General features: G+C 63.7%; 6 protein-coding genes across 12 annotated transcripts in view; 4 read left to right on the top strand and 2 right to left on the bottom strand.

Moving 5' to 3' along the window:
• The window catches only part of LRP1 (LDL receptor related protein 1), a 183,774-nt gene that overhangs the window by 26,905 nt on the left and 131,669 nt on the right, over positions 1–25,200 (top strand). The window lies entirely within an intron of this gene.
• PRIM1 (DNA primase subunit 1) lies at positions 224–3,685 on the bottom strand. Its single transcript, XM_054807300.1, has 13 exons — positions 2,965–3,685; positions 2,586–2,743; positions 2,358–2,464; positions 2,210–2,283; positions 1,855–1,991; positions 1,724–1,782; positions 1,533–1,647; positions 1,329–1,415; positions 1,101–1,245; positions 958–1,027; positions 787–872; positions 608–706; positions 224–508 (listed from the first exon to the last, which is right to left on the bottom strand). The coding sequence occupies exons 1-13, from the start codon at positions 3,683–3,685 to the stop codon at positions 489–491; spliced, it is 1,878 nt and encodes a 625-aa protein (XP_054663275.1). The 3' UTR covers positions 224–488.
• Positions 3,786–5,971, top strand: LOC129198185 (retinol dehydrogenase 16-like). The gene is made up of 4 exons (XM_054807311.1): positions 3,786–4,101; positions 4,250–4,508; positions 5,227–5,390; positions 5,559–5,971. Exons 1-4 carry the CDS (start codon positions 3,786–3,788, stop codon positions 5,774–5,776), a joined length of 957 nt encoding a protein of 318 aa, XP_054663286.1. The 3' UTR covers positions 5,777–5,971.
• On the top strand, positions 6,105–9,312 carry LOC129198181 (retinol dehydrogenase 16-like). Of its 5 annotated transcripts, none has more exons than XM_054807305.1 (4): positions 6,380–7,222; positions 7,371–7,629; positions 8,076–8,239; positions 8,331–8,693. In XM_054807305.1, the coding sequence occupies exons 1-4, from the start codon at positions 6,907–6,909 to the stop codon at positions 8,558–8,560; spliced, it is 969 nt and encodes a 322-aa protein (XP_054663280.1). In that variant the 5' UTR covers positions 6,380–6,906; the 3' UTR covers positions 8,561–8,693. The 5 variants fall into 5 exon arrangements, with proteins under 5 accessions (XP_054663277.1, XP_054663276.1, XP_054663280.1 ...); XM_054807304.1 differs by having other exon boundaries at positions 7,791–8,239; XM_054807302.1 differs by having other exon boundaries at positions 6,105–7,222; positions 8,076–9,312.
• GPR182 (G protein-coupled receptor 182) lies at positions 10,644–15,877 on the top strand. Of its 2 annotated transcripts, none has more exons than XM_054807309.1 (2): positions 10,644–11,529; positions 12,812–15,877. In XM_054807309.1, exon 2 carries the CDS (start codon positions 12,820–12,822, stop codon positions 13,912–13,914), a length of 1,095 nt encoding a protein of 364 aa, XP_054663284.1. In that variant the 5' UTR covers positions 10,644–11,529; positions 12,812–12,819; the 3' UTR covers positions 13,915–15,877. The 2 variants fall into 2 exon arrangements, with proteins under 2 accessions (XP_054663284.1, XP_054663285.1); XM_054807310.1 differs by having other exon boundaries at positions 11,514–11,634.
• ZBTB39 (zinc finger and BTB domain containing 39) lies at positions 16,583–25,179 on the bottom strand. 2 transcript variants are annotated; one of them, XR_008574438.1, is made up of 3 exons: positions 25,105–25,179; positions 20,063–23,514; positions 16,583–16,623 (listed from the first exon to the last, which is right to left on the bottom strand). XR_008574438.1 is itself a non-coding variant. In XM_054807299.1 (2 exons), exon 2 carries the CDS (start codon positions 23,403–23,405, stop codon positions 21,267–21,269), a length of 2,139 nt encoding a protein of 712 aa, XP_054663274.1. In that variant the 5' UTR covers positions 23,406–23,514; positions 25,105–25,179; the 3' UTR covers positions 16,696–21,266. The 2 variants fall into 2 exon arrangements, 1 of the variants encoding a protein (XP_054663274.1); XM_054807299.1 differs by lacking the exon at positions 16,583–16,623 and having other exon boundaries at positions 16,696–23,514.

The following is a 25,200-nucleotide window of genomic DNA, read 5'->3' as shown; positions in this document are numbered from 1 at the left end:
GTCCAAGGCGCCGCAGCGGGGCCGGGACCCCCGTGGAAACGGAGCTGCGGCCCCTCCGGGCGCGCGGCTGGGACGCCACGAACACGGGGCCTGGCCCTGCTGCGGGGCAGGGACCCCCCGGTGCCGGCGGGGGAACGGCGGGCAGCACCCCCGGGGCTGCAGAGCAGCGACCCCCCCCCGGCTCCTCCCGGCCCCGGCCCCCTCCTGCCCCGGGGCGCAGGCAGACGGGTGACGGAGACGTTTAATGGGTTTTGTGCGGAAAGGGTACACAAAAAGTACAACATGTATAAAAGGCGGAAGGGCCCGCGCGGGGCCGGGGCTCGGGGCCGGGGCGGTTCGGCCACCAGCCATCCGCTCCCCGCTCCAAGGCACCAGGACCCCCGCGGCCGGCGGGGGTGACAGCGGCAGCGTTGGCGACAGCAGCGTCGGTCCCTCGCGGCCCTGCGGCAAGGACGGGGGCTGCCACCGCGGCCCCCGGCAGCGAGGCCTCAGAAGTCTCCCTGCAGATCTGCAAAGGGGAGAAACGGGAAGTTCCACAGAAAAAGAGCAGCAGTTCCTCAGAGCCCGGGGGTCCCTCCCCTTCGGCTGCACCCTGCCTGGCACTTACCGCTCCTCCGGAGCCGCTCTCCCCTCCGGGCGCGCTCCATCTCCTCCACAAACTGCTCGAAGACCCGCACGTAGGGCGCCAGGCTCGTCTTCTTGTAGTCTGGAGGATTCGGGGAGCTGAGCGGGAGCGGGAACGGGGCAGTGGGGCCCCCCCAATTCCCTGGCCCCAGCCCCGCTCACCCCGTGCACGGCGCTTCGGCTCTGTCTCCCCGCCGTCCTCCTGCTCCCCGTCGTCACCAGCTGTGTCCAGCTCGTGGCACAGGGAGCTGCAGGAGACGGTGGGATGTGGTGGGGGGGCTGCCCGCCGGCACAGCCGGGACCCCCCCTGTGCCGCCAGCCCCGCTCGCGTACCTGATGGTGGGGACAGCGAATGGGTCGAACTGGTCCAGCCTCTGCAGATCCAGCGGCACCGAAATGCGACCTGCAAGAGAGGGGAGTCACCGCGGGGGTGCCCGGCCCTGGGGGGTGCCAGCTCCACGGGCCGCCAGACCCACCAGTTTTGGGGTGCACGCTGAAGGGGCTCTTCAGCAGATGCCCGACGCCTTTGCTGACGTTGATGTCGAGGCGGGGGAAGCAGTACTGCAGCATGATCTCCCAGTCTGCGTGGCACGGCGTGCTCTTCGTGGACCCTGTCACCCGCTGTGGGGGACAGGTGGATCAGGGGCAGTGGATCGGGCAGCGGCACCTGTCCCCCCACCCGTGTCCGCTCCTCATTCACTCACCCGTGTCCGCTCCATCCTGCCCTTCAGCAGCTCCCAGCGCTGCACCGAGTCCCGCTTCTTGGGGAAGTCGCTCCGCAGCGACTCACGGTGCTGTGGCCGGTGGTCAAGGCTAATCGCGGACACTGCCGACCCCACTCCCCCACACGGACCCTCCCTCCGGCCCCGGCACAGCGCCGAGCGGCACGGCGGGGCTGCTCCGGGAAGGATATCCTCCGGGACAAGGGCCAGCACCTTCTCCCACCTCTCCAGGCTGCCCAGGATGTCCTGCCCCACCAGCGCGTATGCCTCGAAGTACTTCTCCACCATGCTGACTGATCGCCTGCAGAGGAGTGGGGGGAGGCTCAGCGCCCTGTGGCCGGCAGCTGCGGGGGCCAGGCGGGGGGGTCGCTACCGACCTGATGAAGGGGTGGATGGACTCGGAGAGGTTCACCTTCTTCACGGTCTCTGCTCCGCCCTGGGGTGACAGCGGCGGTCAGCCTGGGGGGGTAGGCAGGAGGTGCCCGAGCCCCCCCTCCCACGCACCCACCTTCACCAGGGTCAGGTACTCCACGGCGGCCGCCCGCAGTGCCGGGGACCACTTCCGCACCGCGTCGTCGCACACCCAGCAGTGGACACCCCTCCGGCCCGAGTACACCCACAGGCGATGCCTCACGCCCAGGTCCTCTGCGGGGGAACAGCCGGGCTGTGGCAGCACGTCGGGACGGGCTGTGGCGTCCACAAACCCCGCTGAGCACCAGCGCATCCTCCGCTCGCCCCTGGCCCCGTCAGAGCGCTGCCCCGGCCCCCGCCCTGGGCTCTGGGTGTTGCTGCGGGGCAGAGCGTGGTCCGGATGCATCCCGGCGCATGAAGACAGGGACCGCGTGGGTCCCCAAGACCCTCACCCACGAGCGCGCGGTCGATGACGCGGACGGCGATGGTCATCAGGGTCCAGCACTTAGAGCAGATCTCGGCCGAGCTGGAGGCAGAGCACGGTGGGTCAGGCTGCCGCCCTGTGCCCCCGCACCCCCCTCCCCTGAACGCCCCAGGAACCTGCAGCACGTCCGGACATCGTCGTAGTCTGTCATGTCGATGTCGAAGACCAGCTCCTTCTCCTGCGGCTGGAAGGCCCCCGGGTGCACCGTGTTGTGCTGGTTGGGCTGCAGGACGGGACCGGCTCAGCCTCGAAAGGGACCCCACGAGCGGGGGGGGCTGCGTCCCCCCGGGGCCGGCCAGCACCCACGCTCCCGATTGGGGTGCCCGGGTGGGAGCAGGACTCACCCGGTGGGAGTAGACGGCCCCGATGTCGATTTTGTAGGGGTTGATCCTCTGCAGCTCCCGCTCCAGCTCCTGGGGGCTGCCGAAGGACTGGAACCGCAGGTAGACATCGTCCCGCAGCGTGAAGGAGAACTCCCGCAGCTGGAAGTAGTTCTTCACCACTGCGGGGGCGCGGGCAGGTTGGGGGGGGGGGAGGCCCGAGCCCCCCTCCCTGCGCCCCCCATCGCAGGCGCCCCCAGCCCCCCCCCCCCCCCGTTCCCTGCACCCCCGGACTCCCCCGGAGCCCCGGCCCCGCTCAGTGCATCCGCCCGCCGCCTGCCCCAGCGCCCCCGGGACCCGACCCCCCCCGACCCCCCGGCCCCGGGCCCCCCGCCCCGCTCACCGCCGCCGTAGCCGAGCCAGCGGCCGTAGGCGCCGTGCGGGAAGAGCCGCCGGTAGAAGACCGGGAGCAGCTCGGGCAGCGCCGCCGGCTCGAACCGCGCCATGGCGGGAAGGAGGCGGCGGGAAGCGGCGGGGACGGGCGCCCGGGGGCCGCCGGGAGCTGTAGTCCGGCCCCGGGGAGGAGCGGGGCTGGGGGCACCGCGCCTTCGGGACACGCCGGGGGGCTGGGGGGGGCACAAAGTACCGGCGGGTCCCGGGGGGGTCCCGGGGGGGGGGTCCCCGGGGGTCTCGGGGCAGCAGCGCAGGGGTGCGGGTCCGGGGGGGCTCCGGGAGTCCGAGGGGTCCCGGGGCTCGGGGGGTGCCGGGGGTGCCCAAGATGTCCGGGGGATGCCCGGGGGTGCCGGGGGCGGCAGCGCAGGGGCGCGGGAACCCGCGGGTGCTGCCCCGCTCCCGGTTACCGACTTCCCGACGGCCGCACGGCTGCGACCGGAGCGGAGCCCCGAGGCCGAAGCAGAGCCCGGGACAGAGCCCGGGGCCGGACGCCCGGCGGGGTCGAGGCGGCAGCACCGCCACGGGGCCGAGCCCAGGCCGGGGGGGGGGGGGGGGGGGGGGGGGGGGGGCGGGAGAGGTGCGGCCGCCCCCGCAGCCCGGTCGCCCCGCGGTCTCTCCGCGGCCGTTGCACCGGAGCCGCTCCCGAGCCCGCGGCCACGCGAATTAATCATTGACAGCGGCGCCGCGGGCAGAGCCAAGGTCGGGACGGAGCCGCTCAGCTGCCCGCAGTGCTCCCGCTCCCCGTCCTGCTCCTGGTGCCGGTGCCCGAGGATGTGGCTGTACCTGGCGGCGGTGCTGGCGGGGCTGTACCTGCTGCGGCGATGGCACCGGGAGCGGCAGATGGTGCCCAGGCTCTCGGAGAAGTACGTGCTGATCACGGGCTGCGACAGCGGCTTCGGGAACCTGCTGGCGCGGCAGCTGGACGCGCGGGGGCTGCGGGTCCTGGCCGCCTGCCTGACCGAAACGGGGGCCGTGCAGCTACGGGCGGCCACCTCGCCGCGGCTGCAGACCGTCCTCCTGGACGTCACCTCCAGCCAGAGCATCGCCGCCGCCACCGCCTGGGTCCGGGAGCGTGTGGGCGACCGAGGTAGGACGGGGCGGGCACCCCATCATTGTCCCCATCGTCACCCCCATCAGTCCTCCCGCTACTCCGTCAACCCACGCTGGCACAGCCAGTTCCGGAGCGGGGCTGTGGGCAGGGGAGCAGCCCCAGCTCACCCCGTCCCCCTCCCCAGGGCTCTGGGGGCTGGTGAACAACGCCGGGATTGCCGTTCCCACCGCCCCTAACGAGTGGCTGACCAAGGACGACTTTGTCAAGGTGCTGAACGTCAACCTGGTCGGCCTCATCGAGGTGACGCTGAGCCTGCTGCCCCTGGTGAAGCAGGCGCGGGGCCGGGTGGTCAACGTGGCCAGCGTGATGGGCCGCATCTCCTTTTTCGGTGGGGGGTACTGCATCTCTAAGTTTGGTGTGGAAGCCTTCTCCGACAGTCTCCGGTAAGTGCAGCATGGGATACACCACCCTGATTTCCAGTTTGTTTTTCTGAGCTTTGGCCAGCAGAGCATCCGTCTGCCAAACCCCTCCATGTGCAACTCAGCCGAGTTCATTTTAGCTGCTGCCGAAGCACGAGAGCAGGGGCCGTGGGGATGCTTAACACGTGGACCAGACCTCAGGACAGCTTGTGCCACAGCTATGGGACTTGGGTCCTACGGGGGTGATCTCCTGCCCGGGGGGGGACCCTTGCCTGCCACTGGCAGCCTCTGCTCCACTTTCAGCCGAGCTCGTGCAGAGGCAGCCCAGGGTAAGGGGAGGCAAAGGGCTTGGCAGAGCTTTCATTTCGTCCTCCTGCCTGATGGCTTCCTAGCTGCAGGGGGGCTGTGGCCACGCCAGCTGGCACCGCCTGCCTCGGCACTGAGCCTCCCCCATTGGACTTCAACCCATCCCCAGACCCTGCGGGCAATGGCCCCATGGTCCTGAGCTTTGCTTTGGCCCCGTCCCATCCAGACTCAGCAGACGTTTGCTCACATTCCACCTCACACACGTGCTGGGGCTGGCACGGGGTCTGCTGGGGTGGCCAGGCTCCCCGACGTACCTCTGGCACGAGGCTGCTGTGCATCCCACACGAGAGCTGGTGCCTACACGCAGCCCACACCAGCGGGCAGCGGATGCACTCGGGTGCTGCTCCTGCGTCCCACGGGGCTCGATCCCTTCCAGGCTTGAGATGCGCAGCTTTGGGGTGAAGGTCAGCATGATCGAGCCAGGCTACTTCAAGACGGTGATCACTAGCACTGAGAACCTGGAGAAGAATTTTCTTTCCCTCTGGGAGAAGGTCCCGGAGGAAACCAAAGCAAGTTATGGGGAGAATTACTTGAAGGAGTGTAAGTACCTCACCTAAATGCTAAGTGATGCTGTTTCTCTTCCGACACAAGGCATGTCCCCGGGGCCACAGAATGTCCCACTGCCCTGTGATCCCACTGAGCCATTTGGCTGTGTTCGGTGCAGGGGTCTAAGTCCAGCAGCCTGACCAGCGCCTTCTGCCTCTGCAGTTTTGTTAGCACTCAGGAAGATGCAGAAGAGATGCAACTCCAACCTGACGCTCGTCACAGGCTGCATGGAGCACGCGCTGACCAGCTGCTACCCCCGCACCCGCTACTCCGCGGGCTGGGATGCCAAACTGCTCTACATCCCCCTCAGCTACCTGCCGTCAGCCCTCACGGACACCATATTCAGCTGGTCCTACCCCAAACCTGCCCAGAAAGCCTAAGGCAGGGATGCGGCGTAGGCAGCCGACGGGCAGCAGCAGCAGCCAGGGCCTGGCAGCGCAGGGTGGGATCCATCATCGCCCGCAGCCGGGGCCGTGCCAGTAGGTTCCTGAATTTCTAACTCAATGTACGTCTCACAACCCACTGTCCTCTGCTAGCAGACCAGTTTGCTTCTGAATAAAGGCAACTCCTCCTCCCTGACTGTCAGGGCTTGGTTTCAGCTGAGGCTGAGGCTGCGGCTGCGGCACCGAAGCTGCGTCCCCGCTCCTCCAACAGCACCAGCACTGCCGCCGGCTGTGCCGTGCTGCGGGAGCTCCCGGGGTCTCCGTCTGTTTGCCCGAGTTCCTGCTCTGTGCAGGGTCCAGCCCTCGCCGGGGCGCAAGAGCTGCGCTCGCCCGAGCCGGCGCTCCAGGAGTTAACACGCGTGAATAAAACCCAGACCCGTACAAACCTGGGCAGGTTTCCTCCAGGCACGGGGCTGGGCAGCCTCAGGTCAGGTCGTCCTCGGTGTCCCTCGGGTGTCCCGAGCACGCCTCGGCACCCGCCTCTGTGCACGGCTCTGCAGACCTGCAGCGCCCGCTCGGTGAAGGCTGCCGGGCTCCAGCAACCGTGTCCAGGCATTGCTGCGGCTGGGGACACCCCGTTGCCTGCGTCCAGGCTCGCCCCAGCAGCTTTGCTGCCTCCTCGTGCGGGGCCCGTCCTGGGGCAAGGGGACGAAGCCGCCATCCCCCACCAGACCAAAGCCGGGCGAGCGTGGCGCAGCCGGTGAGAGGGACAAGTCCAGGGCCAGGTGCTGACGACTGTGTCTGGAGAGTTCAGCCAAATCCGGCTGCGTGGGGCAGCTGGATCTGCCTTGCCAGAACAAACAGCCATTAAAGGCCAAAGCAGAGCTCCAGGCACACAGATCTGTGCGAGGTGAGGCCGTGAATTGCAATAGAGAGATGCAAAACTCAGATGCTGCTGCAATCCTGCTTCTCCTCCAGCATGTCCCAGAGCAACCCGGCACCTGGCTCTCCCACCGGCACTGCCCAGTGCACGGGCTGGGGCTGGTCCTCCACGCCGGCCTCTATATATACGGCATGAACACGGACTGCACAGAAGGCTGTCGCTGAGCCGGAGCCGGTGCCCGAGGATGTGGCTGTACCTGGCGGCGGTGCTGGCGGGGCTGTACCTGCTGTGGCGATGGCACCGGGAGCGGCAGATGGTGCCCAGGCTCTCGGAGAAGTACGTGCTGATCACGGGCTGCGACAGCGGCTTCGGGAACCTGCTGGCGCGGCAGCTGGACGCGCGGGGGCTGCGGGTCCTGGCCGCCTGCCTGACCGAAACGGGGGCCGTGCAGCTACGGGCGGCCACCTCGCCGCGGCTGCAGACCGTCCTCCTGGACGTCACCTCCAGCCAGAGCATCGCCGCCGCCACCGCCTGGGTCCGGGAGCGTGTGGGCGACCGAGGTAGGACGGGGCGGGCACCCCATCATTGTCCCCATCGTCACCCCCATCAGTCCTCCCGCTACTCCGTCAACCCACGCTGGCACAGCCAGTTCCGGAGCGGGGCCGTGGGCAGGGGAGCAGCCCCAGCTCACCCCGTCCCCCTCCCCAGGGCTCTGGGGGCTGGTGAACAACGCCGGGATTGCCGTTCCCACCGCCCCTAACGAGTGGCTGACCAAGGACGACTTTGTCAAGGTGCTGAACGTCAACCTGGTCGGCCTCATCGAGGTGACGCTGAGCCTGCTGCCCCTGGTGAAGCAGGCGCGGGGCCGGGTGGTCAACGTGGCCAGCGTGATGGGCCGCATCTCCTTTTTCGGTGGGGGGTACTGCATCTCCAAGCACGGAGTGGAGGCCTTCTCCGACACCCTCAGGTACGGCGGTGGCAGCCCCTGGCATCCCCCTGGTGCTCCCCTGTCCCAGGGCTTGTCCGGCAGCCGGGTGTGCGTTGGTGTGTGCAGGCACGCCGGGCGGCTCTGCCCCACCTTCCCCACGCAGGGTTTTATGTTGTACCTGGTTAAATCCTTCCCCATAGAGGAGAGGAGCAGCGAGCCAAGGCCGAGGCTTGTGAAATACCAACATGGTTGCCCACAGGTGGGGAAACCGGGTCACAGCTGGAGCAGCCGTTGTGCAACCAGAGGAGGGGTTTCAAGAAACTCCTGAGCAAGGACAGGGCTCCCTGGGACCCACCTGGGGGACGATGGGGTGCCCGGGGGGGGCACAGACTCCCCCTTGCCCCGCACGGCTCAGTCCCCCCCAGCCCCTGCTCAGCTCGGGATGGCGGCTCTCTCCGCCGGGCTGACGGCCGCTCCCCGGCCAGGCGCGAGATGCGCCCCTTCGGGGTGCAGGTCTCTGTCATTGAACCCGGCGGCTTCCGGACGGGGATGATCGACCCCGTGACGGTGGTGAAGGGCTTCAAGCAACTCTGGGAGCGGCTCCCGGCAGAGACCCAGGCGTCCTACGGCCACCATTACCTGGAGACCTGTGAGTACGTCCCTGCCTGGCCCCAGCACTCCCCGGTGACCCCACCACCGCCGGCGTGCCGGGCCGGTCTGACCCTCCTCTGCCCACCCAGATGCCAAGAGCACCATCCTGCTGCACCGCATGAGCAGCTCCTGCCTGTCCCGCGTCACCGGCGTCATGGCGCATGCGCTGCTCGCCCGCTTCCCCCGCAGCCGCTACGCGGCCGGCTGGGACGCCCGGCTTGCTATCCTGCCACTCAGCTACTGCCCGGCCTGGCTCACCGATGCCACCATCGGCCTTTTCCTGCCCGTCCCGGCCGGGGCCATGCCCACACGGCCCTGAGGACGGCCGCCAGACCAGGGATGCGGACACGGCACCCACGGGCACCCGCTCGTCTCAGGTCCCTGTTCAATAAAGCTGGTGCAAAGCGAGGGGCTGCCCGCGGTGAACCTCAGCCGTGGTGGTGTCCGAGAGCCGCCCGGTGCTGCATGACCCGCTCTGCCAGGGCAGCCGTGATGCCGATGGGGTCCCAGCCAGCCCGGCGGGACCCCGGCTGCCACCTGTGCCCAGAGCAGCCGCACGTCCGGGGATGCCCGAGCTGCGGCGCGGGATCGTCTCTGCCACCGCAGCCCTTCGAGAGGCTGGTGGCTGCGCCGGGGGGGTCCAGCTCATCCTCCTGGTCAGAGGCAGGGGCCAATCCGCACCTACCGGCATGGCTGATGGTGGCTGCGGGGCCATCGCCGCACCGGCAGTGATCTGGCTCCCCGTCGCTGCTGGAGGGACGCTGCTGCCTCCGGACGTGGTGAAAGAAGTTTTTCCCTTCAAGCCTGCTGCTTTCTGCAGCACCAGCCTCTGGGCCCTCGGGGCTCACAGCTCCCTCCCCGAGGAAGGGTGAGAGCAATCGCTCTTTGCAAAGGTTCCCAAAGCCAGCTGCGCTCCACCCCAGCTTTGCCAGGAGCTGCCGGGACCCCCCCTTCTGCCGCATCCCAGCTCTTCCCTGCATTTGTGCAGCTCAGGCTGCAGGGGCTTTGCTCCTCAGCTCCCCATCTCCTCCCTCGCTGCCGCCCAGGTAAACCCAAGAGCCGGCTGGAAATGGCTCCGGTCTCCCTTCAGCGCCGGCACAGCCTCCCCTCCCCGGCAGCAACCTCGGGCTCAGCCCCGGCAGCCGGCTCTCCCTTCCCGGCACAGCACCGGCAATCGTGCGGGCCGTTGTCTGCCATCTCCTCTGGCAGCGAGCGGTCAGGCCCGGCGCAGAGGAAGCCGCGGCCAGTGGGAACGAGCTCTTGGCACAGCCGGGCCCGCTCGGCTCTCGCCTCTGCTGCCGGAGGACGGGCTGGAAAAGGCACCATCGTCAACCAGCCCATGAGGTTACCGGCACAGGGAGCCAGGCGTGCAGGCGGTGACTCATGCATCCTTCATACCTCTAATTAAGGGCTGATTAGCGATGACTAGCTGGGGGTTAGGTCCCTGAGGTTGTGCACTTGCCTGCAGGACAAGAGCAGCGGCAGCGGCAGCCCCGCTCCCACCGGTGCCGCGCTGCTCCTGCACGCACAGAGCCTGAGCCCACACGAGACCGAGACACCCCCAGGCCGAAGACACCCCCAGGAGCTCAGGGGGACGAGGAGCTACGGCAGGACGGGAAGCAGCATGTCGGGCCCTTGTGCAAGCTGCGTTACAGCTCGCCGAGCTCTTTCTCCAGCCGGGAAGCTTTCCTAAATGCTTTACTCGGCTTAGCAAACCAGTAAGACGTCCCCGGCAGCCCCCGCACATCACGTTTCAGGCCCACGTGTCCCCGAGGGGCCGGGCTGCGGCACGATGAGCTGCCGGGAGGTGACACCGCGGCCTCAGCTGCACCTGCCCGGGGACCCCTGTGCCCGCACCCCCCGGCAGCATCCGGGCCCAGCGCCGGCTGCCCGGGGAGGGAAGGGCAGGAGAACGGCAGATCCCCGGCACTGCCACTGCCTGCAGCCCGCCTCGCCCCGGGTCTGTGCTGGCCCCCCCACCTCGGTGTGGCCAGGAGGGACCGCGCCATCCCGCTGGGACAGGCAGCCCCCGCGCAAACCCCGATGGCAAAGGTTTGCAGCACCCAGGTCGTTCTCAATCCGAGAGTTCGGTGTGGAAATTTCCTGACCTGTTAAATGGAAACAGAACGGCATCCCCACCTCCCAGGGGATGCAAAGCCCCCCCAGCCATTGGGCGGCAGAGCGGCCCTTCGCAGCCCCCCACAGCTCCCGTCCCGCGGCCGAGCCGAAACGCGCCCCGTAGCGCTCGGGGCAAGCACAAAGCCGCCGAGTTCCTGTTTGCAACCCAGGGCCTCAGTCCTGCCGGGGCTGGGTACCTGCGCGCAGGGTCACCGGCGCCGGGCTTGTTGTTGTGAGACCCAACTTATCAGTGCCCTCGTGCTTCCCCGCTCCGGCCGTGCCTTCCTTCCGAGCCGATTGTTGATCACAAAGTCTTGTCTGCACTCAAAAAGGAGATTTCCTGCAATTGTTTTGCAGGACTTGCAGCTTGATGCAAAATTTTCTGCCTATCAGCCCCCTCCCCAGCGCCGGGGCAAGGCTCGAGCTCCCTCCCTTCCCCTGTAAAACTTCCAGACAATCACAGCTCGATGATTAATTGCTGCCCGGCCAGAGGTGTTTCTGTGGCGATAGCCATCTGCCATCAAGTCCTGCAACAGCTCGGAGCGACGGGCAGCACTGACCCAGTAGAGACATTCGTTTTTGGCCCCTTTTTCCCCAAAGGAGAGCCTGAGCTCACCCCGGCACTGCGTGAGCATCAGGGACGGGCAGGGGCACGTTCGCCTTAACGCCCCGGGACTCCCAGAGCCAGGGGGTGACCTGGCTCAGCTGGGTCCATCCCAGAGGATGCATTTTCCCCTCCTGCCCACAGCTGCAGCGGGACCCAGGCAGGATCCAGCCCCCGAGACCCGTGGGGCCACAGCAGCCGGGTCCTGCGGGAGTGACGGTGGAGGGGTCCTGCCCTGGGGGAGCCCCGCTCCATCCTCAGGCACCCGCAGCTTCGACACCGACACCTGCCCGGGGCCTCCCCATGCCCATCCCCAGCCCTGCGGCAAAATCAAACGGGAGTTAAGCCCCAGGGCTGGAAATCGAGTCAAATGTCACCCGCGCTGGGCTGTCTCAGGATGTCAGACCACGATGGTCATTTCCTGCCGGGAAGCAGCCAACAAGCCCACCCCGAGCTCCGTGTTGCTGCCACCGCTCCGCTCTCCCAGAGGCACACGAGCTGCTGAGCCGAGAGGATCGCCGCGCTCCCCAAGCAGCCCCTCCACGCAGCCTTCGGCTCTGCCGCCGGTGAGCCAACACCTCTCCCTCCCCACGCTGTCCGTCTGTCCCCTCTCCCACCCGCCTCTCTCGGGACCCGCAGCTTGGCGAGGGTGGGAGGTCGAGGAGCCTCAGGTACGGGGAGGCTCCAGCGCGGGGGGCTCGCTCTGCTCTGCTCTCCTCCGTGGTTTCGGGAGCGGGCAGGTGACAGCCGTTTGCTGCAGGGCTGATGCTCTCGCAGGGGATGCCTGGCTGCGGTGCTCCCTGGTTCGCCAGGCTCCGAGTGCTGCGGAAAAGCCCCAGCGGCACGGCACGGCACGGCACGGCACGGCACGCTCCTCCGGCTTTCCCGGGGGAACGGCTGGTCTTGCGTGCTCTGCCAGCGGCACAAGGCTGGACGGGATCTGTGGCGCCTTCGCCGTGCGGATGCAGCTGTGCTAGGATTGGAGCTCTCATCCTTGAGGCAATAAAAGGATGTTAAGGTCAACTACATTTCCTTTAAGTTTATAATTTTGCCACCTCCTTGGAAGTCCCGATGGCTCTCAACAGCGCAGCTGTGGGATGGGCAGAGCGAGGCCGGCCGGCCGGGTTTATGAAGCGACTGCACGCCAGGGCTCAGGTGGGGGGACGGGAGCTTTCCCGCTGGCGTGGAGTTGACCAGACGTGGTCACCAGCGTGTTTAATGGTCCCGGTGCCTGCCCGTGCCCCGGACACCTCGCAGCCAGTTGCTGCATCCAAGGGCAGAGCGGCAGAGCCGGGGTCAGGATTCCCACAGGCTCCATGGCAGCAGGACCTGAGCTCCGGAGGTGTCAGGGGACGGACACGAGCCTCGGCCGGGGGGGGCTCCTGCCTGAAGGTCGCTGCACTCCTGGGTCATCAGCTCCGTTCCTGCAGTGACCGATGTTGTCAAGCCTCGGGGCTGGCAGGCGCGCTCACTTGTCCTTCGTCCCTCTCCTCCGTCGCTCCCCAGCACTGCCTGTCCCCCGTGCCCCTTCCCGGCTGACCAGGCTGTGGGACAGGGGACAGCCACCACCTGGGAGCGGGCGAACGGGCGGCTGGTGTTTGTGGCTTGCATTCAGTCTGGGACATGCGGTTATCGTCTGATGCGGATATGGCATCTTAGGAGGGCTGATGTAGGAAGTCATCATAGGAGTAAAAACCGGATTAAAGAAATATACAGAGGGGTTCTTCCAGACCTCTCATGAGAACTGACCTCTGACGGGAGAGATCGGCTGTTTTTCTGTATTTTCAAGCTGTCCTGCTCGGTGCAGCCGCTGAGCCACAACTCAGTGCTTTCCCTTTCCTTGTGCAGCTACCAGGATGGCTGAGGTGACCACTGCCCCCACCGAGGCGCACACTTTCCTGAACGAGTACGGGGACTACCACAACTGGTCCGAGCTGTTCCACCTCCTGAACTACACCTACACCTTCTGCGAGTTCAGCCTGGATGAGAACGTCAAGCGGGTGATCCTCTTCATCCTTTACCTGGTCATCTTCGTGGTGGGCTTGGTGGAGAACCTCCTTGTCATCTGGGTCAACTGGCAGACACGGGGCAACAAGAGCCTGGTCAACCTCTACATCATCAACATGGCCATTGCCGACCTCGGAGTGCTGCTCTCGCTGCCCATCTGGATGCTGGAGGTGATGCTGGATTACACCTGGCTCTGGGGCAGCTTCCTCTGCCGCTTCACGCACTACTTCTACTTTGCCAACATGTACGCCAGCATCTTCCTCCTCACCTGCCTGAGCGTGGATCGCTACGTGTCCCTGACCAGCTCCTCCCTCTTCTGGCGTAAGCACCAGCACCGCGCACGTCGCATCATCTGCGCCTGCAGTTGGGTCTTGGCAGCAGCGATCCCGTTCCTGGAGGTTGCTCACATGCAGCTGGTCAATACCGGAGACCCCATCTGCATCTTCATGGCCCCCTTCGAGACCTACGACGAGTGGGCGCTGGCGGTCAGCTTGGCCACCACCACCATTGGGTTCCTCATCCCCTTCCCCATCATCACCATTTTCAACATCCTGACGGCCAGGTTCATCAAGCGCACCAAGCCAGAGAGCAGGAAGCACTGTCTGCTCATCTACGCCTACATCGCCGTGTTCCTCATCAGCTGGCTGCCCTTCCACGTCATGCTCACACTGCTCACCCTCGACGGCAACCACATCATCCTCCACTGCACCTTCGCCCACTTCCTCTACTTCTTCTACGACATCATAGACTGCTTCACCCTGCTCCACTGCGTGATTAACCCAATCCTCTACAACTTCCTCAGCAAAAACTTCCGCAGCAAGCTCATCTCCGCCGTGGTTAAGTACATCCCCAAAGACCAGGGCAGCCAGAAGGGCGCAGACAATTCCTCCTCCACCACGCAGCACTCCATAGTCATCACAAAGGACAACCACCCTCCCAATTAAGGGGGATCGGACTCTCACTCGTCACTGGCAAGTGGCTGTGGGGGCTGCAGCTCCCTGCACTCGCTGAGGTCAGTAAGATTATTGTCCCTGGTGATAAGCAGACACTTTGCTTTTAAACAACGCTTCCTGGCTGGCCACCTCCTGTGCTCTGAAGGCAGGGCAGGGTGCCAAACGTGAAATGAGACGGTGCAGGGAGCTGCTGACATCTTGCCTCTGATGTGCTGCTGTATCAGATCTATTTAGCTAAAGAAAGAATACGAGAAAGAGATATTTCCTGTTTTCCGAAACACTTGCAGTAATAAAGTGCATTACTCTGCCTGCTCAGAAATCTGAACACAAACCCGGCCCCTGGGACCCGACCCCCGTACCCCTCCCGAGCCGTGGGGCTGGGGGCACGCCATCCCTCCCCTTCACCGCAAGTTCTTCTGCAGCCCCCCCACCCTCGCTTACGCGCGTGCCCCGGACACCCCGCGCTGCAGAGGTGTCTGGCGAACGCTGCCCCTCCGCCGCGACGCCATCCCAAGCAGGAGAGAGGAAATGCCTTCCTTTGAAACACAAACCTCTCCTCCGGCACACGGCCAAAAGCCTGATTTTACAGAAATGAAGGCAACACACCCCCGAGGGGCTGAGCGCGACGCAGACCCGAGCTTTAATGAGGGGAGGAACAATTCCAGATCAGCAACTCGCTGAAGGCGATTTTGCAAACCTGGCAGTAAATTAGCGGTGATTAAAACTGGGTTCGACTGGGCACGGCTGTTTCCAAACGTGCCCGGTGGCAGCAGAGGCAGGGTTCCCAGTTTGCGTTTTGCAGCAGGAGACCCATCCCATTAAACCCAGTCTCCTTTAGAGCATCTCCCGGCAGGTTTCTGAGGCCACCGGGTGCGTTTCTAAACGTCGGCAGACTCCGTCAGCCCTTCACGCGCGCTCCCTTTCAATCAAAACCGCACTGAAGCACGCCCCGTGGGAACGCGTCCGCGTGCAGAAACCCTCGGAGCCGGAGCACGTGCTGGGCTTTTGGCTGCGTAAGAAACTGGAGCATCCGGAGAAAGTTCATCCTTGTCCGGATTCTGCTAAGTCACGTGCTGCGGGTCAAGCCCTCGGCAGGGGAAGGTGAAAGCGACAGTCACTGGAAGGGAGTCCATAAATCTACCAAAGGCCTTGAGCTGCTCGAGAAACACATTTTTTAAAAAAAAGCAAAGCATAAGCAAATCTAGAGACAGGATGCTCGCAGCGCAGCGCGGTGGGTGGGGAGCAGGATGTCCCGGGCTGCGGGAGAAGCCCACGACCGGGGGTCAACACGGACGCTCGGTTATCACGGGACTGGCAGGGAACGGCTCTGCTATTTAGGGTAAATCACTCAATACTTCACAGGACAACTTGTGCGCAGAGACGTTCCTTCTCACTCCCAGGACACGCTTGCGTTGGCAGAAAAAGCCAAATCCATCTCTTACAGAGAAATATTTTGTGCCGCAGCTGGGGAAGAAGCCCGTCCCCGCAGACACAGCAGCACCCTCTCGAGGGAAGCAACGCGCGGCCGTTCCTCTTCCTCCGTTACGTTACTTACGCACAGCGTCACAACTTGAGAGCGCAGGGCCACTTAGAGCGTGAGTCCTCCGGGGCAGAGGCTGTCCTTCGGGATCCGCACCGACACGGGGCCTCACCGCTGCCGTCCCCGAGACCCCCCGGGGCACAACACACGCAGCGACGCCAAGCAGCCCCAGAACTGGCCGGTGAACGCGAAGGCAGCTTCAGGCTGACACGACCCACAGCTCCGATCCCGAACCTTCCCTACGGCTTCCCTTTGCTAATACCCGGCCGTCTCAACGAAGACGTGGGAGATAAATCCACAATAACAAGAGACTTGAGGTGAGCCGTAACCAGGACAGCAGCATACTCAATTTCAAGTTACTTAAACATGTAAAACTTGGTATTTGACCTATTAAACTTGTGGGTTTTTAACTCTCCTAATGCATCTGCGACTTTGTTCACAGCCCTCAGGGCCGGAGCGCCCTCAGCCAAACCCCCATAGAGCCCCACGCAAGGATCTGCGCTGGAAACCCAGCAAGTCCCTTAGCTGGGAACCTCGGCCCCTTTAAAGCCCTCACCGTCCCTCGGGGTAAACCGGCCTGGCCACAGGCTGCTTTAGCAATTACTGGCCACGTGCCCCTGGACCACCCTCCCAGCTTGAATTTCCAGTGCCCGCTGCTGGTGACGGTGACTGGTCCCACAGGGAAACTCTCCCCAGCGCGGCTCCAGCAGCCGCCGAGACCGGCAGCCCCGGCCGACGGCAGTGCCCGGCAGGCAGGTCGCCCCAACCCCGACCCCAGAAGGAAGCCTCGCTGCTGGAGAACAAGCTAATCCTGAAAACGCCGGCAGCGTTTGCCCGCTGACCTGGCTTGCCAGCCAACGGCTCCGAGGCCGCGAAGGTCCGGGTCTCGGTGCAACCCAGCAGCGGCAGCACGGAAAGGGCTTATCAAGGGACATGAACCCCGAGAATTTCCTAAACGGCTTCTAACAAGGGCTCTGCTCCCAACCTGCCGTGGAAACAGCCTGCAGAAATGCCGGAGTCCGTTCTCCTCCTGCTGCTCCGGGTGCCGGAGGAGGCGGCGAGGAAGAGGCCGCGGCTGCCTGGACTCGTGCCACAAATCCTGCAGAGCACAGCACAGGCGCGGGATCCCAGGAACGGCTCACGTGCTTTCCCAGGCACTCCTGAAGGGACAGAAACGCCGGGCTGCACATTTAAAGAAACAAGTTCTGTAAAGAAGCAAGGTACAAGAGGTCAACATTTTCCATTTTATTATTCTAAATAAAAACCACACTTTGTGCTGAACAATGGAGTATAAAAGAACCCGATGTACAACGATTTTAGACATCTACTATTTGGGGGGAAAGTTTACAAAATATACAAAACTTTACAGCAAATAGATAGTAAACACTTAAATATCAGGAGGTCAGTACCTACTATTAACTTAACAAAAAGGTTAGACAGCAATTCAACTCTTTTTCTTCTGCTTAATTATTCTGTTAAGAGACCTGGATCCTTTGAGAAAGGGGAGAATAAAACTGAACTTTACGGTTTAGAAGTCGGAGTAAGACCAGTCTCGAAGCTCTGCCTTTTGGACGGGGATTTTGGGTCAGGGTTTTGCACGAGCACCCGCGACCCGGCCGCTCTCCGCCAACGCTGCCGGCACAGCTCACGGCGAAGCATCTCCCCCGTGCATTCCCCTCTGGCACCCCGAGGATCCCAAAGCACTTTGCAAACACGAGTTAAACCTCACGGCCGCCCCAGGCGAGGTAGGTAAGTGTCGTCCCCGCGTTCGCGGCAGGGGAAGCGAGGCCAGGAGGCGAGCAGGCTCGCCAAAGCCCACGCCACGAGTCGGAACGAGGAACGGATCCAGGCACGGGGTTCCCAGCCCGGCTCCCCCACCGCTGCGAACGGCGCTTGGCCTCCACTGCGGAGCCGTGCACGGCTGCACCCCCGGCACACACACGGCCCCGCGCTGCCGGCCGGGACCCCCTGCCATCACCGGGTGCCTCCACCGCGACGCAGCCGGGTTGGAGCTACGGCTCCTTGGGGCAACGCAGCCTCGGGGGGGGACTTGGGACGAGCCCCACGGCTCCATCCGCACAGCGTTCTGGAGGAACGTGGAGCTCCTGGCCGGGCCTGGGGACAGCCACGCGGTGCGAGGCCGGCACGGCACGGGAGCACTGCAGGTCAGGATCCGTCCCTGCACCCCCTCCGCAGACAGGACTCGCCGCTGATCTCGGGATGTTTCACGTGGGAATGACTCACTGCGACACGGGAAAGAATCCAAGACACAGAAATGCCAGGGACCCAAGCGCTCCCCCCTCCCCGTCCCCACCACCAAAACCAACCGGCAGAAAACGGGGTGGGCTTTTGCCTTCCCGTCCCTGTGCTCAGAAGGGTGGGGTGGGCTTGCCTTGCCCGTTAGTGTTTCAGTGTAAAAGCTTCTCTTTTTGGTTTATGTGCACAAAAGGCTTTTGCTTCACAGCTTAGCTAGATACGGGGCTGCAGACGCTACCGCGCGGCAGCACCCCAACCCACCCCAAAGCTCACCACAGCTTCTGGGACGCTTTAGGAGGGTCTCGAGGCTTTACGGACTCAGCTCTCCCAAGCCTCACCTGCCCCTCTCACATCCTTCATAGCAATCTCCAGAGCAGAGCAGGTCGCATCCGTTCCTGTCCACCAGCCCATCCGGCCGCCACCAGAACAACGAAGAAGCCCCGTAACTCGAAGAGGAGCCTCCGCCGAACCGCCGTCAACTCCCACGCTTTCCTAGAGCGCCACGCGTCCTCAAAACCATGGTTGGTTTTGTTTTTTTTTTTAAACTCAACAACACTAGGCGAAACACGGCTCTGCAGACCAGCCAGAGATCACAGACCGCGGCCTGGCAACCGAGCGGCACCACGAGATCGCGGAGTTTGGAAACCGGAGCTCCGGCGGCAGACGCGGCACAGCCTGGCCAGCCCTGGGGTCAGCAATCGCTTCGATGCCTCTTCTCTTCTGAAAACAGGCTCCAGGCTCCAAAATCAGGACAAATTCAGTTTAACACCCCCAGGGTGAGGTCACCTGGCCCCAAACCCAGCCGATACTGCAGGGATTGGGGAAAGGACACAAACTCCCAACGGCCTCTCGTTCCTCCTCAGCGAGGTCCGTTCCTCCCACCCCACCTCCATGCAGCGGGATCGGACGCGGGTACCGCAGGTCCGGGGGGGGACTGAGGACGACCCATGCTCAGGACGAAGGAGCTGCCTGGGAAGAGTCATTAGGTCCGGGCAGGGCTCAGCACCGCCGGCGGGGACACGGCTCAGCACCGACTCGTCTCTTCCCCCCGTCCCAGCGGAGCTGGGCCTGGAGCTGCCGCGGTGGAAACGCAGCTTTGCGGGCAAACCGCGGGGATGGAAGGACGGATGGAGCCGAAGGGCTGCCAGCAGCTGCACACCCCCACACCCTCCAAGCCCTCTCTCCCCAGGATGCGAATCCCGACAGCGCTGACGGGGAGATGCGCTCTGCAAACCCTGGGGACATTTCAGCGCCGCTGCCCCTCAGCACACGCGTTCCTGCTTCCCCCTCCCCGGTGCCGCTTCCCCCAGCCCCTCTGTGGGCGCTGAGCCGTGCCCCACTTCTTATATTGCTACAGAGCTCGTTTCAGAATACTGCGACAGGGACGGGGCTAAAGGGAGGTTTGCTTTTGACGGGGAGGGCTGTAACGGGAGAAAAACGACCCTGCCGGGTCGAGGAACTGGCACAGAACAGGAAAGGACGGAGGCTGTCGTTTCCCTCGGATGCTAAACACTATCCACTAAATACTCTGCATCTCCCACACGCTTTGCGGGTACGAGCCAGCAATCTTTGCCGCGCTCCCGGGAGGTAGGTAGGTACCACAAGTGTCACCACCCTCATTTTACAGATGAGGAAACTGAGGCAAAGAGGTGAAGTGACTTGCCCAAGGCCACAGCGGAGCGGGGGGAGCGACCCCCGGGAATTCCTAGCTCACCGACCACACGTCCAGCCCACGCCGCTCCTCGGCCGTGGGTTGTCCCTTCGAGAGGAGGGGAAAGCGGGATGAGTTTACAGGGTTTGCAAATCACTAGTTTTGTTTTGTAACAGCATATCTTTACAGAAGCGCAGGAGCCAATTTACTACGGCCGTGGCTTGAAAGCCCTGAGCGCTTCCTGTTTGTGAGGTAGAATGAGTTACCTAAGGGCAGTCATAACTCATGCTGCGGCATCGGAAATATTTGTTCCTCTCCACCTCTGCCCCACAGCAGGGTAACATGGGAAAAAGCCGATCCCCACCCTTCTTGGTGTAAACACTGCCAGCACGGGGCTGACCTCGCCAGCGCAGCCGGGAGAGCCCACCGCACCGAGGGGCCCCCAGCCCGCGCCCGACGTGCGTCCAGGAGAGGCCGAGCCAAGGTTCTCACCAGCTGCTATCGCCGCCGGCTCCCGGAGCTGCTCCGCTCCGACAGCACGATTCGACGAAAGACGAACAAACTCACATCGCACCACCAACATCCTGCAACGCACACGTGCCACGGACACGTCCGGGATGCGGTGATCCACGGCGGCAGCCACGGAGGGGGCTATCCCTTCCGCAGAGAGAGGAGTCCCTTCTCAAACGTACCTTCCTGGGAGTTAAGGCAACAGCTTCATCGCGTCTTGTCTGCTGGGATCGGCGCAGCCGCAGCCACGCTGCGCTCTGGCATCCAGCGCTTCCAGCAACCAGCAGCCGCGGGACACGCCGCGCCGGCAGAGCACGACGTGCACGGCTGCCGTCAGCAGAGGAGAGCTGAGGAGACGTCGGCACGCTCTCGAGGGCCAGCTGCAGCCCGGCAGAAGTTAAGCGTGACCGTGCCATCCCCAAATATCTCCCGAGGAGCAGTCGACCCCACAACACGAACCGGCTTCCCCCGCCCTCTCCAGGTCAGCGACTCCTCCGAGAGATCCCTCTGCTCACGCAGCCACCTCTTTCCTTCCACGCAGCCGCCCCGCTGCTCGGGCTGCTCGCCGGTCACTCCTCCACCTCCTCCTGCGGAGACGGCGTCTCGGGGCACGAGCAAGCGGCACGTCGCAGGCGCGGCACAGAAACCGCCAGCCACGCTCCCTGCGCGGGCAGGGCTCCCGAGACCGGCGGCACGGCCTGGGAGCGGCCCTTGCCAGCGACGATCCCCTCCTGCTCGCTGACCGCCAGGCATCCCTCCTCGTTCGCACGTGCACGCTCACACGCTGCTTGCTCATCTCCCCTGGCACGGAGCAAAGACTTCAAGGCTGATTCTGTGACACGGACTTTGCTTATCTCCTTGCAATAGCAGCAGAACCCCAGTGATGCCCAGAACGAATCTTTTTTTCCTTTTTTTTTTTTTTTTTTTTTTCCTTTTCTTCGAGTCCAGCACCATCCTGCTCTGGCTCTGTCCCTCTCTACTGAGGTCAGGTGTGAAAAATCTTAGCAGCATCAGTTTGCGGACAAGCTCAAACTGAGGGTTAGCCTAGTCAAGTGGGCTAAAAGGTTAAAAAAAAAATATATAGATTCAAAACCTAGTGGGAAATGCTAAAAACACAGAACTCGATGGCCTCTAACAGGACCAGAGGTAAGTAAACACGACAGACTTCTTGGAAACAGTGATGTAGCTTACGTGCTGTTAATTTGTACAATGCCACCAATCTAAGAGGCCCTAGCAAGGCCAAAAAAAAAAAAATTTAAAAAAAAAAAATAGAAAAGGAGGATTCCATCCATGATGCCTGACCATTAAATAAAATAAATGACACTTCTTCCACAGCTTCTGTAATCAGCATTTGCTCCTTCGCTGGCCCTACCCTGCCTCGCCCCATCAGCTGTCCGTGTTTTTCTCTGCGTCTTTGGAATGGATGATATACATGAAAGTCTGTTCGATGGTGAAGTCCGGGGGGAGGCTGCCTTTGTGCACGCCTATGTGCTTGCTCATGAGGTTGAGCGTGGAGCTGTAATGCCCGCACACAGTACAGCGGTACATGAGGGCTCCCGAGTGCGTCCGCAGGTGGCACTTGATGGTGGAGCGGCCGCGGAAGAACTTGTGGCACACCTTGCACTGGTAGGGCTTTTCTCCGGTGTGGATCCTCCGGTGGTAGTTGAACTCGCTGGTGTGGGCAAACCTCTTGCCGCAGACCTTGCAGCTGTACTTGCTGTTGCCCGGCTGGTTCTGCAGCGCCAAGTCTTCGCTCAGGAACTCCTCCGGCAGCTTCCTCTTCTGCAGGCCCTGCTGATGGAGACGGTCTCCAAAGCTGGGCCGGATGTCCAGGCTGCCCCCGCACTTGTGCTGGCTGACGTGGTAACGATACGCCGCTTCCAGCTTGAAGCTCTGGCCGCAGAAGTGGCACCGGAAAAGAGCCTCCTCCACGTTCTGGTGAACGGCCAAGTGCTTCTCCAGGAGGTGCCGATCCACGAAGCTGTTGGCGCAAACGGAGCAGGAGAAGACCGAGACCCCCAGGTGAGACAGGGTGTGCCACATCAGGCTGCAGAGACTGAGGTGCCTCTGGTCACACACGCCGCACATCTGGCTTTTCAAGTTCACGTGGTCCAGGATGTGGTTGCGGACGGTGTGGAAATCTTTGGCCAAAGGCTTTCCGCAGGCAGCGCACGCCAGCTCTGAGCCAGGCCCTCCCCCAAACACGGTGACCTTCCCTGGCAGCGGGTCGCTGGGGTGGACGATGATGTTGTTGTCGAAGACCCCTTCTCGTCGGTGGAGGGTCAGCTGCCACTGGGTGAAGAACTTGGTCTCGCACATGTCACAGGAGAAGAGAAAGATGCCGATGTGGGACAAAACATGAGTGACCCTGGAGTTCCGGTCCTGGAAGTGGGTTTCGCAGACCTTGCAGTTCCCGGTGAGCAGATCAACGTGATCTCTCGCGTGCTGGCGGATCAGCTGGATGTTGGGTTCCAGGACCTTCTTGCACACCTGGCAGGGCATGGCCTTGCTATCCCGGCTGTCATTCTCGAAGGCCAGCTCTTCTTCGCTGTCGTCACTCAGCTCGATGACTTCTTCTGATGGCCCCAGCTCTTCACTGGCATCTTCGAAATGCAGTTCGTCCTCACCCAAATCCTCCAGCTGAAGCTCATCCATCTGCCCAAAACCTTGCTCTTTGGAGTGGTCACTGTTGCTGGGACAGGAGTTGCTCCCCGTGGAGATGTCCAGGGAAGGATCAGCGGTAAAGAAGCCGCCCTTGCCGTAGCTGCCATTGCTCTGGACCTTATACTGCTGGCAGGAGCTCGTAGTGGTTTGAACGACGATGTTCACGCCGCCCAGGCTGGGCTGGGTCACCATACTCGTGGCAGGAGCGAACTGCCCTTGATCCGATTCCTGTTCCGTCTTGGGGGGCTGCTGCGGATGCATCAGGGGAAGAGGCTGGCTGGCTTCACTCACGGTGTTCCTGTCGTCCTCTTTGTAGCTGCCTGCCACTTCCCCGTGCAAGATGTAATTCCGTTCCGGGCCAAAATGCTCCCCGCCGCTCCGGATTTCACCCAAAGAGTGGCTCTGCTCTGAGGAGGTGCTGCTCAGGGGACCCGACCGGCCTTCGCTCATGGCCAGGGAAGGTTGCTTCGGGATGGCTGAGCTCTCCAAGTCAGGGAAGGTGGAATGGCAGGCCTTCAGCAGATCTTCCATGCCCAGCCGCTCTGCCACCTCGTAAATGACGCCCACGTTGATTAGGTCTGTGAAGAGCTCCGAGGTGTACACAAAGCTGAGGATCTTCTCGAAGTTGGCCGGGGTGATGAAATCCACCACGTAGGTCCTAGCAGCATCCAGCCCCGTGTTAAGGAAGAGGTTCTGGAAGTAGCCTGCGGCGCAGGCCAGAACAGCCTTATGTGCAGCAAAGGAGCGGGTGCCCACCAAAATGGTGACGTCACACATGGTCTCGGAGAGCCTGCACTTGTTGAGTTCCTTCAGCAGGTTGTTGGGGTGATTGGTGCTGTGCAACTTGATCCTCATGCCCATCTTAGCAGCTGCTTAAGAGTCCTTCTCCTGGTCAGCTGCTTCTTCACGCATTCATCAGCCGCGTGAGCAGGAGGTGCTTCGCACCCAGAAACTGGCAGGGCAAGGGGCTCTAGAGAGAGGAAAATGCAAAAAACGTTAATGCCTTACAACCAGAGACATCGTTCTAGTCATACCTCAAATTTTCCACCTTCCTGACGAGCAACGGAGAAGCAGCAGCGTAGCTGCTTGGACGGAGACTGACTAAAACCTATCCTGCAACTTCGAAGAACGACTCTTTGGGAAGCGAAGGGCAAGGCACGCAAAGGAAAAGGCAGGAGCAGACAAAATAAAAAGCCGTTTACTCTGCCAGCGACAGCCTGAAGTTCCCGCTTCTATTTGGGCACGGACACAGGTCCCTCTGCCTCGCAGCTCCGCTCAGTTCTTAAACTGAGCCCCAACCGGTGCCTGTGACCCAGACATTGCCCCGCTCCCCAAGCCGCGGGTAACGCTCCTGCCGGGAGGGATGAAATTCAGGCTCTACGCGCTGGTCGGCTTCACCTCCGGGTCTCCTCCAGCCGCCACCGCTTCACACCTTCCCTTCAGATTTCTCCTGTACCCACACGGCGACTCTCGATTTCCGGGTGGAATCTCATTTCGGATTCTCCCCTGCATGCCGGCTTCTCTGCTTCCCCTGGGATTTCTCCTCTGCTGCACCGGTACTTGCAGCACCTTCCAGTGCTGTTTCAGCCGGGCGGTTTGTGCAGCATTCCCAGGCTGCCACCATACACCGGCAATTCCCACCCGAGCTCGTCCTTCCAGCTCGTCCCCCCGCCTTTGTCACCCTGTCCCACTCAGGGGTGCTCAGCCAGCTCTCAGGCCACCCCGGGACTCGGCAGAGTCACCCCGGGAGCTGGAGCCCTAAAATCCCTGCCTTTTTGTCCCCGTGAGAGAGAACGACGACCCCAGGAGCCAGCAGAGAGAGCGGGAGGTTGCAGGGGACGGAAGGGGACGCAGGGAAAGGCAAAAGGGACCCCCGGGACACCGCGGGATGGAGGCAGGGACGGCCCCTGCCCGAGAAGGCAGCAGTGAAACGCTGCTCACAGAGGATGAGGAGGATGAGGATGGTCAGGGAAGGCTCCGCAGGGGAAACGCTCACCAGCCCAGAAAACGCCTGGACGTGGGCAATTCCTGCGGCGTGGGGATCCCTGGAAAGGGGGGGGACGGACGGGGGGGACTGGGGGGCGGCGGAAAGCCGGGGGGCGCGGGGGCAGCAGGAGGCCCCGGGGGGTGAGGAGGGGCGGGCAGGGCCCGCTGCCTGCAGGCAGGAGGGGCTGCCCTCCCTGCGGGGGGGGGCACAGACCCCGAAGCCCCCCCAGGAGAACATGGAGCAACGGGGGGAGGGGGGCGGCAGGGACCCCCGGGGGGGCTGGAGGAGCCACGCGGGGCAGTGGGGGGAGTCCACGGAGGGGGGGGGGGGCAACGAGGGACCCCCGGGGGCGCGGTGAGGGGACCCACGCGGGGGGGGAGACTCTGGGGGAAGCCGGGGGGGAGGCTTGAAGCGGCCCCCGGGGGGATCCACGGGGGACAGCGGGAGGCCCCGGGGGGGGCTCCGTGGGGGCAGCGGGAAGCCCGCGGGGGGCTCACCGCGGGGGGCGGCGCGGGGCCCCGCGGGGGGCAGCCAGAGGCCGGGGGGGGTCTGCGGGCCGGCGGCGCTCCTTACCCGCCCGGCGCCCCGCACCATCCCGGCTCGGCTCACACAAAGGCGCCGACCCGCCCTCCGTCCGCCCCGGCCGCCGCGGGAGCCGCCTTCCGCCCG

Source organism: Grus americana, chromosome 31 (assembly GCF_028858705.1).
Source record: "Grus americana isolate bGruAme1 chromosome 31, bGruAme1.mat, whole genome shotgun sequence".
In the NCBI taxonomy this organism is placed as follows: domain Eukaryota; kingdom Metazoa; phylum Chordata; class Aves; order Gruiformes; family Gruidae; genus Grus; species Grus americana.
Note: the sequence above shows the minus strand (reverse complement) of the source record. Positions and strands in the feature narration are given on the sequence as shown.

Excerpts from the sequence above, each read along its gene's own strand:
- PRIM1 (XM_054807300.1), bottom strand. The coding sequence starts at position 3,685 with ATGATTAATTCGCGTGGCCGCGGGCTCGGGAGCGGCTCCGGTGCAACG. Across the intron at positions 1,648-1,723 it reads TCCATCCACCCCTTCATCAG|GCGATCAGTCAGCATGGTGG; the intron begins GTCGGTAGCGAC and ends ACTCCTCTGCAG. Across the intron at positions 1,416-1,532 it reads CCCTTGTCCCGGAGGATATC|CGTGAGTCGCTGCGGAGCGA; the intron begins CTTCCCGGAGCA and ends CGGCCACAGCAC.
- LOC129198185 (XM_054807311.1), top strand. The coding sequence starts at position 3,786 with ATGTGGCTGTACCTGGCGGCGGTGCTGGCGGGGCTGTACCTGCTGCGG. Across the intron at positions 4,102-4,249 it reads GGAGCGTGTGGGCGACCGAG|GGCTCTGGGGGCTGGTGAAC; the intron begins GTAGGACGGGGC and ends CCCCCTCCCCAG. Across the intron at positions 5,391-5,558 it reads GGAGAATTACTTGAAGGAGT|TTTTGTTAGCACTCAGGAAG; the intron begins GTAAGTACCTCA and ends CTGCCTCTGCAG.
- LOC129198181 (XM_054807301.1), top strand. The coding sequence starts at position 6,907 with ATGTGGCTGTACCTGGCGGCGGTGCTGGCGGGGCTGTACCTGCTGTGG. Across the intron at positions 7,223-7,370 it reads GGAGCGTGTGGGCGACCGAG|GGCTCTGGGGGCTGGTGAAC; the intron begins GTAGGACGGGGC and ends CCCCCTCCCCAG. Across the intron at positions 7,630-7,790 it reads GCCTTCTCCGACACCCTCAG|AGGAGAGGAGCAGCGAGCCA; the intron begins GTACGGCGGTGG and ends CCTTCCCCATAG.
- ZBTB39 (XM_054807299.1), bottom strand. The coding sequence starts at position 23,405 with ATGGGCATGAGGATCAAGTTGCACAGCACCAATCACCCCAACAACCTG.
- GPR182 (XM_054807309.1), top strand. The coding sequence starts at position 12,820 with ATGGCTGAGGTGACCACTGCCCCCACCGAGGCGCACACTTTCCTGAAC.